Genomic DNA, 14433 nt, shown 5'->3' with positions numbered 1-14433 from the left:
TTTGGCTGTGATAATCACACTTCAGAACTTCAACAGGCAGAAAATCCAATAAGACATTAAGTATAAGTGGCCTATCATAAAAATCGATCTATTAGGAAACCGGAAATTAAAACAAAGGAGATGCAGCAAGCATGTTTTACTGAGCCAAACATGATACCCAGGCACCTGGAGCCTATTCTGCCATTCAATAATCATGGTCAATCTTCTACAATCAATTCCACCTTCCCACACTATCCTCATATCCCTTAATCTCTTTAGTGTCCAATTAGTGACTATTTTCAATGACTGAGTATCAGCAGCCCTCTGGGGTAGAGAAATTGAAAGGTTCAAAACCCTTTGATTAATGAGAAACTTCTTCACTTAGCCATAATCCTTATTCTTAGACAGTGATCCTTAGTTGTAGACTGCCCAGCCAAGGAAAGCATCCTCTCAGCATCTATCCTGTTAAGTCGCTTAAAATTATACAAGTTTCAATGGGATCACTCTTCATTCTTCTAAACTCTAGGGAATATAGGATAATTGCCTCATCCCCAAAATCGTTGAGCCTTCTTTTCACACCCTCCCAGACAAGTGCATCCTTCCTTCTTCATGGAGACCAAAACTGTGCTCAGTGTTCCATATCTTGTTACAAAAATAGAAGCAAGAGTAGGTCATTCGGTCCTACAAGCCTGCTGCACCATTCAATATGATCATGGCTGATCCTCTATCTCAATGCCATATTCCTGCTCTCTGCCCATACCTCTTGACCCTTTTAAGCATATCCAATCTAACATGCACTTATGGAACGATACTCAAAAATGAGGCACTACTTTGAGGGGAAACAAGCGTAAATTTTACCCTCATGGTGTGCCCAAGGTTGGCGTGGCTGGAAGCAGATTTAAAACCCTTTCCCGGGTGAGAACGCGCTATGAATGCGATCTTACACTGGCTGGCCAGTTAAAGGCTCAGCACTGCCTTTGGGGGCAAGAAGAGGGCAGGCGCTGACATCACCGCGGTTGCTGGTGAGCACTTCCATTGAGCTCATTGAAGGCAGACAGCTGCCTCAGGGAGCTGCAGACCTCCAAATAATAGAATTAAGCACAAAAATGCTGAACAAAATCTCCATGCAGCACAATTAAGCACCAGAAAGCACACTTCATTAAAAATGCAGTCCCCAGCTATTTCTTTTTATTTTAAATTCTAACGCAGATTTCATCCCACCCTTGGAGGTGGTTTAATCAAAAATGTAAAGCCTGCCTGGCCAACTGGCCTGCCTGCCAACTGTAAGGTTGGACAGGCCATGGAAAATTGCTTTCAATTGGGCCGTTAATGGGTTTAATTGCCTACTTAATTGTCGGTGGGCGCACTTCTGACTTTTGTGCAAGTGCGCAATGACATCAGGACATTCACCTGTCAGCATGTCACACGATATTACGCCCACTCGGCTTGGGTGCACACCCGACCTCCGAATACAAAATTCTTGCCAGGGAAATTAAGGAGAGATGGCAGAAGTTTAGCACAGTGCTAAAAGTGTATTTTAACTACAATGCGGTAACTCACAAGTACAATCTCCTTATCCATTGAAATTCTATCCACAAGAAGTGGAATACTTATTGTGGATTTACAGTTCCTTGGGATCATGATGGTGAATGTATTTGGTGAGTGTCGTCATTTGCTGAAACCTATAATTGAGCCTTTGTGGAAACAGTGCTAAATGTGACTCTTTACACTGCACCACTGGACTTTGCAAATCACAGAGCCAGTGCATTTATCCTACAGAATCTCAGGGTTTAGTTTTTCTGAAGACTTTTCTCAAAGCCACACCTCCTTCACCCATCACAAAGTTCAGTTAATCCATTGCAGCCTGAGTCCTTGCACACATACAGACCCTCCCCTTGCCAAGCTTCACTAGACAGCCTCTGTTCCTCATCACATCAACTCTAAGGTCATATCAATTTACTGCATATTCTTCAGCTATAAATATCATTCTTGCTTCCACATCACTGAATCTAAATTAATGCTTTCCTCCCAAAATTTTAGTCATTACACTGAAGGTTTTGGAATTTTCCCCCAAACCCCTTGGCCTTGTGTCATAACTGAAGGTATAGCCTCTCCTACTGCCTATCAGGAGTCATGTGATTGCTCTTGGAGGCTCCGACCAATGAGCCCTAAGCACGGGTAACCCGGGGTGGTGGGGCTTCTTGTCGAGGACTGGGTTCAAACATGTAGCATTTGAAAAGCTCTCTGTAATAAAGTTATCTGTTTCTGGTTGAAACCTGCCCTGTACCTCAAGTCATTACATTTGGCGATGAGGGTAAAGTAGCTCCGATGCTGCACCTCGCCTTGTTAACATCAAAACTTAAGAAAAAAAAGACTACTCACCAGTCATGCCACTTTTCGGCAGAATTGATCCAAGATGCGACTATGGAAGACCGGACCCTGAAGACTGGAATATGTACAGCACCTTGGTTTTCATTTTGTAGCGAACAAAATTACTACGGGGGAGAATCAGAAAGCAATCTTTTTGCGTGTATGTGGTAGCAAGACACACAATCTCATCCCCAGCCTGATGGCTCCAGACACGCCCAATTCTAAGTCTTTTAATGAATTAGCGGACCTTGTGAAAAAGCATTACCAGCTGAAGCCATTCGTAATAATGCAGAGGTTTAAGTTTAGTTCCAGAGTAAGGGCCCTGGAGCAGTCCATCGCAGCCTATGTAGTGAAGTTGAAGCAGTTGACAGAACATAACGACTTCGGAGACACATTCTGTGGGACCGATTAGTTTGCGGAGTTCACGACGACGCCATTCAACGCCATTTACTTGTAGAAGTCGACATCGATTTGAAGTGCGCCATGGAATTGGCACTAGCCATGGGAAGTGCTGTGAGAGACTTGCAGACTTTACAACACGTACAACATGGCGTTGTCTTTCATGTGGGGCAGAAACCTACTGCCGGGCATGGCGCGAAAACCAGAGAAGCAGCAGCAAAGCGAGAGGCAATGGCCCCTGTTGGAAAAACAAAAATGCCTAATAGAAACATTTCAGCAACAACTCCAAGGTTAATCTGTTATAGATGTGGGGGTGACCATGGACTGGACACCTGCAGATTCAAGGAGGCAGAATATCATTACTGCCACAAGGAAGGTCACGTAAAAAAGCAGTGCAGGATGAAGTCAAAACAACCCATAAGGCAGCAAACCAACATGACAGAATTGAATAATGTAACAAAACCTGAAGCTGCCAATACTGACATCTATTCCCTGTACAAATCACAGTGGTAAAAGCTGAACCAATAACTGTCACAATTCAAGCAAATGGGAAGCCACTAATAATGGAGGTAGATATGAGAGCCTCAACCACAGTGATGGGAGAGCACACATTTAAATACCTAAATGAAAGCACCCAGCCACTGGATCTGGAGCAGGCAACGGCTCGGGTGAAGACACACACTGGAGAAACCATACAGGTAAAGACCATCGCCACAGCACCTGTGTCCTAAAGGCAACAGACAGTGCAGCTTCCAGTGATCATAGCAACAAGTGAAGGGCCTAGTCTTCTGGGCTGAGACTGATTACAAAAAATCAATCTTAACTGGTCTGAAATATTTCACTTGAGAACAGGAGTTCCTGAACTGTTAAGGGAATACAGCAGTGCATTACAAGAATGGTCAAATTCACCAGTGTCTGAAGAGATGAGACCATTCCATGCCCGAAAAACAGATTCAAGTTGTCAAGGTGGAATCTTGTTGTGGGGATCAAGGGTCATCGTCTCTTTGCAAGGAACAGAACCATTCTTGATAGAGCTTCACAGTGCGCATCCAGGCATATTGAAGGTGAAAATGCTTGCGCGAAGCTATGTCTGGTGGCCAAGCATAGACAGTGACATTGAAAGCATGGCCAAGCACTGTCTCCATTGTCAGCAACAGCAGAAGTTGCCTGTTTCAGCTCCGCTGCATCCGTGGGAGTGGCCTGGTTGACCCTGGGTTAGACTACATACTGATTATGTAGGTTCATTCTTAGGTACCATGTTTTTATTGATCGTAGATGCACATTCTAGATGGATGGATGTGTATGAAGCCAGATCACTGACATTGAGCGCAACTGTTGAAAAGCTGCACCATAGTTTTACTATACATGGCCTACCAGAAGTCATCATTCCTGGTAATGGTACAGTCTTTACCAGTACAGAGTTTCAGAGATTCATGAGTGTAAATGGAATCAGACATATTAAAACCGCACCATATCATCATTAATCAAATGGTTTAGCTGAAAGAACTGTGCAAACTTTCACATCTGGAATGAAAAGGTTATCAGAAGGTACTCTAGAAACTCAACTTGCCCGCTTTCTTCCCAATTATCGTATGACGCTTCATTCAGCTACGGGTTCAAAACCATCTGAATTATTGATGAAACTCCGCTTACTTACAAGGTGAAAGTCTGGCGTTTCTAAACTTAGAGGGGAAGGTAGAAAAGAATTAGAGCAATCAAAAATTGAATCATGATATTCATAGCAAAGCTCGATGATTCACTGTAGTGGATCTGTTGGGTTCCTGATACAATTGCCTCAGAAACTGGTCCCTTGTCCTTCCAGGTGGAAGTGGAAGACCAAATTATTCGAAAACATGCGGACCATCAACAGAACATTCCAACAACCAGCTATTCTGCCTGTGATTAACGTCAGACCATTAACTCCTGGAGTGACAGATCAACCTAGAATAGACATGTCCCATGTCTCTGTAGATTTGTCGAACCCGAACTGCCACTTTCTAATGATTTATCTGGTACTGCATTTCCTGATCCTGTTGATCCAGTGGAAGAACCTCAAGTGGTAGAACTGTGCTGCTCTAACCAAATAAGGAAAGCACCTCAGAGACTTAATCTTTAATCACCTGAGTTGCATATATGTATATGCTGAGGGGTATTCAAATGTTCTCTGTAAATAGAAACTGTAAAAATAAGCTAAAGGGGGAGGAAATGTACTAACTGAAGGTACAGCCTCTCCTACTGCCTATCAGGGGTCACGTGATTGTTCTTGGAGGCCCTGACCAATGAGCCCTAAGCGTGGGTAATCCAAGGAGAGTGGGGTTTCTTGTCAAGGACCTGGTTTAAGCATGCAGTATCTGAAAAGCTGTCTGTAATAAAGTTATCCATTTCAAGAAGAAACCTGTCTGGTACATCAAGTCATTACACCTTGCTACAGATTTTCCTCCCATTCAAAGATTTTTAAAAACTTCTCTCCTCAAATGAGCCTTTGTTCTTTCTTGCTTCCTTCCTGCACCCGGCAAACCACCAGCACATTTAATTATCTTCTATTCATCATTCCCCATTGATCAATGGAAAGCATTCCGAGATATGCATTGGATGCAATGTTCCCTTTCAGCTGCACAGGTATGCAGCAGCCTAAAAATCCCCTCACAGACTGTGCAAAGTTGTTCTTTTTAAATTACCATGGGTGTGCAGCTGCAAAAGAAAATTAAAAGGGGCCACACACGTTAACAAACTGCCGTGTACGCCAGGAAAGACTTAAAGGGAACGTTGATTAGCAGTGGAAAGTTCAGCTACATTCCTGCAGGGTGGGGTTGGGGTTGGCGGGGGTGGTGGGGGGGTGGTGTCACTGAGGGCAGCTGGCGCCAATGCCACAGGGCAGCTATTTCTAGCGGAGTGCTTCTTCATGAGCCAAAGAGTACCCCAGACACTGATAAAATGCCAGCGTAGGTGGGAAGAGGCTCTTAATTGGCTACTTAAGTGGCTCAATTGAGCTCTGAGTGGGTGGTTGGCCCAATGCCATTCCATCTTGTCAGCCTTCCTGTCTCTGAGTCCATCCCCAAAGACCCTGTAAAGTTCAGCCAGATGTACATTTCCCCAGGACTTTGTTTTAAAATCCATGGGATGGATTTTCATCATTGCCACATAGGTTGTTACACCTCGCCTGAGTAGAGTGCAAAGAGGAAAATCTAACAGGAAAGATTGCATGCTGGTAATAGAAGCCTCCTGCTTTTTCCTTTCATTAAAATGAATGGAATTAAAACTCAGTAAGAGATGTGCAATCCTCCCTGCCAGATTTTCACTTCCACATGATGCTTAATTAAAAAAGCAATAAAGACAAAAATCTACCCCAGTGTCTTCATTCTCTTTAGGTCGAGACACTGTCCAAGAGATTACTGGACCTTTGCTAATGTGCTCTTGATCCAGGCATTTCTGTCACCCTTTCAAATTCTATAAACATCATCTTTTACAAGATCCTCTGCCATTGCCATTTCTGAATCAACTCCTTGGTTAGGATAAAGTTATATGTTAATATCCATTTTTAAGGAGTGTTTTAATTTTAATAGTAACTGATCAAATCCTTTGTAAGACTTTCGTATTCTTTATTTAAAACAAGATACTTTTGATTCCAGGTTTATTCCTGAATCTCCACGCTGGCTGCTGATAAAGGGAAGGGCACAGGAGGCTGAAGTAATACTTCGACACATTGCGAAGAAAAATGGTATCACTCCACCAGAGGTGCTCCTCAATGGTCTTGAGGTATTGACATAAATATTGCATTTGTTTCTTGTTTGTTAATTCAGCCATTTTTTTTTTTTCTTCATTCACGGGATGTAGGCTTCACTGGCTGGGCCAGCATTTATTACCCATCCATAGGTGCCCTTGAGAAGGTGGTGGTGAGCTGCCTTCTTGAAACGCTGCAGTCCATGTGGTGTAGGTATACCCACAGTGCTGCTAGGGAAGGAGTTCCAGGATTTTGACCCAGCAACAGTGAAGGAACGGCATTATATTTCCAAGTCAGCTGGTGGGTGACTTGGAGGGGAACTTCCAGGTGCAGCCCTTGTCCTTCTAGATGGTAGTGGTCGTGGGTTTGGAAGGTGCTGTCGAAGGAACCTTGGTAAATTGCTGCAGTGCATCTTGTAGATGGTACATACTGCAGCTATCGTGCGTCAATGGTGGAGGGAGTGAATGTTTGTGGATGGGTGTCAATCAAACAGGCTGCTTTGTCCTGATGGTGTCAAGCTTCTTGAGTGTTGTGGGAGCTGCATTCATCCAGGCAAGTGGGGAGTATTCCAACACACTCCTGACTTGTACCTTGTAGATGGTGGACAGGCTTCGGGGAGTTAGGAGGTGAGTTACTTGTGACACTATTCCTAGCCTCTGACCTGCTCTTGTAGCCACAGTATTTATATGGCTAGTCCAATTCAGTTTCTGGTCAATGGGAACCTCAAGGATGTTGATCATGGGGGATTCAGTGATGGTAATGGCATTGAATGTCAGGGAGTGCTGGTTAGATTCTCTCTTGTTGGAGATGGCCATTGCCAGACATTTGCGTGGTGCGAATGTTAGTCCCCACTTGTCAGCCCAAGCCTGGATATTGTCCAGGTCTTGCTGCATTTGGACATGGTCTGCTTTAGTATCTGAGGAGTCACGAATGGTGCAGAACATTGTGCAATCATCAGTGAACACTCACTCTGACCTTATGATGGAAGGAAGGCACGATGAAGCAGCTGAAGATGGTTGGGCCAGGGACACTGCCCTGAGGAACTCCTGCAGTTATGTCCTGGAGCTCAGATGACTGACCTCCAACAACCACAACTATCTTCCTTTGTGCTAGGTATGACTCCAACCAGTGGAGAGTTATCCTCCTGATTTCCATTGACTCCAGTTTTGCCACGGCTCCTTGATGCCACATTCGGTCAAAAGCTGCCTTGCTGTCAACGACAGCCACTCTCACCTCACCTCGGGTGTTCAGCTCTTTTGTCCATTTTAAACCAAGGCTGTAATGAGGTCAGGAGCTGAGTGGCCCTGGCAGAACCCAAACTGGGTGTCACTGAGCAGGTTAATACAGCCATTTAATATGGGCCTGCCCTTTAATTGTCAATTTTTCTCATACTCCTTCTGTTCTGAAGGCATTGACTCTTTGGCTATGTTACGGTTCCACGGATGTCAGTCATTTCCCTTGTTCAAGTGATAATTCTTTTTCATATAATAGCACAGAGAGTGTACTATCAGGTTATTTGACTATCAAGGATCACACAACCAAGCCTAATTCTGTCTTCGCCCAAAACAAATAGACATGCACTTTCCGGCAGGAGTCATCACATAACAATTAGGCATGAGAATCCTGGGCTTCTTAGCTCAACTGTCATGCCACCAAATAAACAAATGAGAGACCAATCTGATTTATATGGCTTATTACCATTTATCACTCTTTTTTCTCAGGTGGCCAACTATCACTGTTCAGCAAAGCCCCTAGGATTGAAGAGTATATCTTATTTACTCACTGGATGTAATTGTTGAACCAGTGGAGAGTCTTGTAAAATGTAAGGATTTAGGGATGAAGCCACATTTGCCTCTTTCCATCTGTTCATAAAGATATATATTGCATTAAAATACCCCCAAATGGTGGTTAGATTCTTTGTTTGCATATGCTTTCCTCCCACGTTAATTCTCGCCATTTTCGTGTGTTGTTTTACTCAATATCCATTATATTAGTGGATTTAAACCATGAAAAGAATGGAAACAAGCTTTGTTGTTTATGACAGTGAAGAATTAGGACTATCCAGTTGTGATAAAAGCAAAATACTGCAGATGCTGGAAATCTGAAACAAAAACAAAAATTGTTGGAAAAACTCAGCAGGTCTGACAGCATCTGTGGAGAGAAAGACAGAGTTAACATTTTGAGTCCGTATGACTCTTCATCAGAACTAAAGAGAAATAGAAATGTGGTGAAACATAAGCTGTTTAAGGGGGGTTGGGCAGGTGAAGCTGGATAGAGGGTCAGTGATAGGTGAAGGCAAAGGAGAGATTGCATAAGGTGTCATAAACAATAGGTCAAAGGGGTGTTGACGGTGATGATATTAGCTAAAGGATGTGCTAATGTGACATTAAGGGTAGAAAGCAGGATTGAGCAAGTGACAGTTGGCCTTGTGGGGGTGGGGTGGGAGGAGGGGATCGAAATAGGTTAGAAGGTGGGGATAAAACAATAAATGGAAATAAATTTTTTAAATAATAATAGAAATAGGTGGGAAAAGAAAAATATATCCAGTTGTGAGTCTGGTGAACTTGATTAAATCACCAGTGTCACATCTGGAAGAGGTGCACTGGAAATCACTTGCTTGGAAAAGTCTGGCTGGATTCTGTGAGATGCTCCACATATCCTAACTGTTCACAGATTGCATTTAATAATGAACATTTCCTAATCAGGTATCAGGCAGAAAGGTTTCTATCAATAAAATGTTTTTTTATAGTAGGAAGAGAATAGTCAAGTTAAAGGCACACAAAAACATACAAGTTCCTAGTGAGAACAAGGGAATGAAAAAGATATTAAATTTCTTTTCATTCATGGGATATGGATAGCAAGGCCAGCATTTGTTGCTCATCCATAATTGCCCTAGAGAAGGTGATGGTGAGATGCCTCCTTGAACTGCTGCAGTCCATGTGGTATCGGCTAATTCACAGTGCTGTTAAGAAGGAAGTTCAATATTTTGACCCAGTGGCAGTGAAGGAAAGCTGATACCGTTCCAAATCAGAATGGTGTTCTCATGCGTCTGCTGCCCTCCTTTAGGTGGTAGAGGTTGCGGATTTGGAAGGTGCTATCAAAAGAGGCTTGGTGCACTGCATCTTGCAGATGGTACATACTGCTGCCTGGAGGGAGTGAATGTTTAAGATGGTGCATAGGGTCTTGATAAACTTTGTTCTCGATGGTCCTGAGTTTCTTGAATGTTGTTGGAGCTGCACTCATCCAGGCAAGTGGAGAGAATGTCATCACACTCCTGACTTCTGCCTTGTAGACAGTGGACAGACTTTGGGGGAGTCAGGAGATGAGCTACTCACTGTAGAATTTCCAGCCTTTGACCTGATGTTATAGCCACTGTATTCCTGTCATTGTTCTAATTAAGTTGCTGGTCAATGGTGGCCCACAGGATGTTGATGGCGGGGAATTCAGCGACAATAATACCATTGAATGTCAAGGGGCGATGGTCAGGCTCCCTCTTGTTGGAGATGGTCATTGCCTGCACATGTGATGTGTAAATGTTAACTTAACACTTATCAGTCCAAGCCTGAATGTTGTCCAGGTCTTATTGCATTGCAAGCACTAACTGCTTCAGCATCTGAGGATTTACAAAAGGTATTGAGCACTCTGTATTGATCAACATCCCCACTCTGGCCTTACACTGGAGGGAAGGCCATGGATTAAGCAACTGAAGATGGTTGGATTTAGGATACTACCCTGAGGAACTCTTGCAGCAATGTCCTGGGGCTGAAACGATTTGCCTCGAATAACCACAAACATCTTCCTATGTGTTAGGTATGACTCTAACGAGCGGCGTGAGTTTTCCCCCTGATTTCCATGGACTTCAATTTTGCTAGGGCTCCTTGGTGCTTTATTTGGTTAAATGTTGCTTTGATATCAAGGGCAGTCAGTTTGCCCTCACCCCTGGAATTCAGCTTTTTCATCCATAGACCAAGATTGTAATGAAGTCTGGAGCTGAATGGGCCTGGCAGAGCACAAACTGAGTATTTCTCTCATTTTCTCTTTTTCTGTAATCCCACGTGTTTTCTTTTATGTCTGAGTTCATATTCATCACATACTCATTGAATAATTATAGAGCAGAAGGAGGCTTCATGTCCATGTTTCCTCTGCAAAAGCAACTCAGCTAGTCTCACCCTGTGCCCGTCCCCCATTGCCCTGGATGTTTTTTTTTCTCTTTAGATAATTATTCAATTTCCTTTTGAAAGCCATGATTGAATCCCCACCACAGTCTCAGATGATGCATTCCAAATCCAATGGGCTGGGTCAGAAAGACCATTAGGCAATGTATCCAGAACCCTCTCTACGGCTGAGAAGGGATATTCACAAATCGAGAAAGAAGGATATCGATTATGTTTCGAGTTTAAAAATTCCATCAGTATGTACATGGCGGACACTTTATTATAGTTTCTGATCACAAACTGCTCTTGGGTCTGTTTAGCGAAGAAAAAGCTATCCCTCCCATAGCTTCCACAAGAATTCAAAGGTGGGCTTTGATTTTATCAGCATACTAATATACTTCTATGCACAGACCAGGGATGCATATAGCAAATGCAGATGCCCTAAGTCGCCTTCCTTTGTAGGAGAGCAACTTCCCAAGAGATCATATTGGCATTGAATTTCTTGGATTCTTCACCAGTCTGTGCAAGAGAAATAAGGAACTGAATGAACCGTGATCCAGTCTTGTCTAAAGTACGAGGCCAAATACTGAAAGGACAGTCCCAGAACCAGTCCCTGAAAAATTGAAGCCTTTCTTCATTTGAAGGAATGAATTGAGTAGTCAGGGTGGTATCCTATTATGAGGTGCATAAGTCATCGTTTCTTCACAAGGAAGGGAACCACTCTTAACTGAGTTACATAGCGCCCACCTGGAATGTCCAAAATGAAAATGCTTGCAAGGAGCTATATCTGGTGGCCAGGTATAGACAGCGATATAGAAAAAAATGGTTAAACACTGCCCCCAGTGCCAGCAACTACAGAAGTTGCCTGTTGCAGCCCCACTCCACCCGGGGAAATGGCCTGATGGACCCTGAGTGAGACTGCGTATAGATTATGTAGGTCCATTTCTAGGCACATGTTTCTATTAATAATTGATGCACTTTCCAAATGGTTAGACACGTACGAAGTTAGATCACCAACATCAGGTGGGACTGTAGAAAGGTTACGCGAAAGCTTTTTACACATGGATTGCCAGAAGTCATTGTCCCCAACATTTACAAGCATTTACAAGCACTGAATTTCAAAGATTCATGAGCCTAAATGGTATCAAAATGTCAAGACAGCACCGTATCATCCATTGTCTAACGGATTGGCCGAGAGAGCAGTACAAACTTTTAAAGTTGGGATGAAAATATTATCTGGAGGATCATTGGAGACTAAACTTTCATGTTTCCTGTTTCACTATAGAACGACCTCCCACACTACTACAGGTTCAACACCTTCAGAATTACTTATAAAGTGTCACCTTCATCGAAAACTAAACCTGGTACTTCCCAGTTTGGAGGGGAAGGTAGAGAATGGTCAAGGGAATCAAAAAGTGACTCATGATTTGCATAGCTGAAGGCGAGAATTTACTGCTGGTGAAACAGTGTTGTACGAAACTTCGGTGGTGGATCGAGTTGGTTGCCTGGTGCAATAGTTTCTGTGACCGGACCCTAGTCGTACCATGTAGAAGTGGAGGGCCGGATCACCCAAAACCACATGGAACAGTTGAGAAGAAGGGAGATACCCCAAAAAACCAATATTCCACCTGTAACCATTGTAGAACCTGTGGTCCTCGTTGTGATTGATCAACCAAGGATAGACATACTATGCCTGTCGGAGTGGATAATACTGAACTGCCTGTGCCTAAGGAGGTACCTGATGTTGCCGCAGTTTCAGAAAATGAAGATTCAGTAAGAAATTCTGAAGTCATGGAGCTACGTCATTCCACTTGGATCAGGAAACCACCTGAGAGACTGACATGACCCATGTATATATTTGTAATGTCATGAATGTAGTTATTCTTTTAAATGCAAATTGTAAAAAAACAATTGAAGCGGGAGGAACGTAGTAACTGTAGCTTTTTGGAATGTAGTGACTGTAGCTTTAAGACTTATTGTGCTGTGTAGTATCATGTGCCAGTGTGAACGAATCAGCACTAAGCATGGGGAACATTAGGGTGGAGTTTTGACTATTTGTGGATCCTGATGGAAGCATGTAACTGCTGCTGAAGCCCTGTAAATAAAGTTCACTATTTCTTAAGAGAAACCTGTCTGGGAAATCAAGTATAACACTGTGTTAGACATATTGTTGATGTAGAAGGGAGTCATCAAATCAGATGATCCATGATCTTATTGAATGGTGGAGCAGGCTCAAGGGACCAAATGGCTTACTCCTGCTCTGAAAACTTAACTGGACCAGCCATATAAATACTGTGGCTACAAGAGCAGGTCAGAGGCTGGAAATTCTATGGTGAGTTCCTCACCTCCTAATATTCCAAAATGTGTCCAACATCTACAAGGCATAATGAGAGGAGAAATGGAATTTCCTGGATAAGTACAACTCATGAAGCTCAACGGGATAAAGGACAATGCTGCACTACTTGATTGGCATCCCATCAGCCAATTAAGCATTCATTCCCTCAGCCTCCGACACAGCGGCAGCAGTGTGTACCATCTACAAGCTGTACCGCATCAATTTGCCAAGACTCCGTGGACAGCACCTTACAAACCAGTTACTTCTAAGACATAGAAGATCAAACGCAGAAGATGCATGGGAACACAACCATCTCCAAGTTCCCCTCTAAGCCATTCATTTGGAATGACGTCACCAGTCCATCAATGTCACTGGGTCAAAATCCTGGAACTCCCTCCCTAACAGCATTTTAAAAGAAATTTTTCATCAGATAAGTGTGTCATTGGCAAGTCCAACATTTGTTGCCCATCTCTAATTGCCCTTGAAAAGATGGGTGTGGGTGTACCTACACCCCATGGACAGCAGCAGTTCAAGAGGTGGCCCACTGCCACCATCTCAAAGGATAATTAGGAATGCTGGCCTTGCCAGAAATGTCCACATCCCCACGAATTAATTAAAAAATATAAAAAATAATGTTTACATGCTATTGAGTTGCTGATCACATCTTTTTACTCTTGTCTCTTTAACAGTTCTAAGCACCTAAGATTATCATTACATAATATTTTCAACAAATTTAAATAGTCTCCAAAATGTTCCTATTTTTATGCCAGTATGGAAGAAATTATGATGCTCATAATTATGGTGCTCAGGAGCTCCTCCAGAGATCACCAGCATCACAGATACCAGCCTTCAGCCAATTCAATTCATTCCGCATGATATCTAGAAATGGCTGAAGGCACTGGATACTGCAAATGCTATGAGACCTACAACATTCCGGCAACAGTGCTAAACATTTCCACTCCAGAACTAGTGGCGCCCATAGCCAAGCTGTTCCAGTACAACTACAAAACTGGCATCTACCAGGCAATGTGGAAAATTACCCTCATATGTCCAGCCAATTATTACCTTATCAGCCTACTCTCAATGATCAGCAAAGCGATGGAAGAGGTCACCGACAGTGCTATCAAATAGCACTTATTTAACAATAACCCTTTCACTGACACTCAGTTTGGGTTCTGCCAGGATTACTCAGCTCCTGACCTTATTATAGCCTTGGGTGCAAACACGCACAATAGAGCTGTACTCAAGGGGTGAGGCGAGAGTGACTGCCCTTGACGGCAAGGCAACATTTGACCTAATGTGGCATCAAGAAGCCCTAACAAAACTAGAATCAATGGGAATTAGGTAGAAAACGCTCCACTGGTTGGAGTTATAACTAGCAAAAAGGAAGATGGTTGTGGTTGTTGGAGGTCAAGCATCTCAGTCTCAGGACATCCGTGCGGGAGTTCCTCAGATAAGTGTCCTAGGCCCAACTA

General features: G+C 43.2%; 1 protein-coding gene across 1 annotated transcript in view; it reads left to right on the top strand.

Annotated features, from left to right (window-relative positions):
- The window catches only part of LOC144685285 (organic cation/carnitine transporter 2-like), a 94577-nt gene that overhangs the window by 56641 nt on the left and 23503 nt on the right, over positions 1-14433 (top strand). The window contains exon 5 of the mRNA XM_078549705.1: positions 6378-6504. Within this exon, the coding sequence (XP_078405831.1) occupies positions 6378-6504 (127 nt within the window). The remainder of the gene's footprint in view (positions 1-6377; positions 6505-14433) is intronic.

The sequence above is a fragment of the Cetorhinus maximus genome, chromosome 10 (genome assembly GCF_964194155.1).
Source record: "Cetorhinus maximus chromosome 10, sCetMax3.hap1.1, whole genome shotgun sequence".
Classification (NCBI taxonomy): domain Eukaryota; kingdom Metazoa; phylum Chordata; class Chondrichthyes; order Lamniformes; family Cetorhinidae; genus Cetorhinus; species Cetorhinus maximus.
The sequence above is the reverse complement of the archived record's forward strand: the minus strand, read 5'-3'. Positions and strand labels throughout refer to the sequence as shown.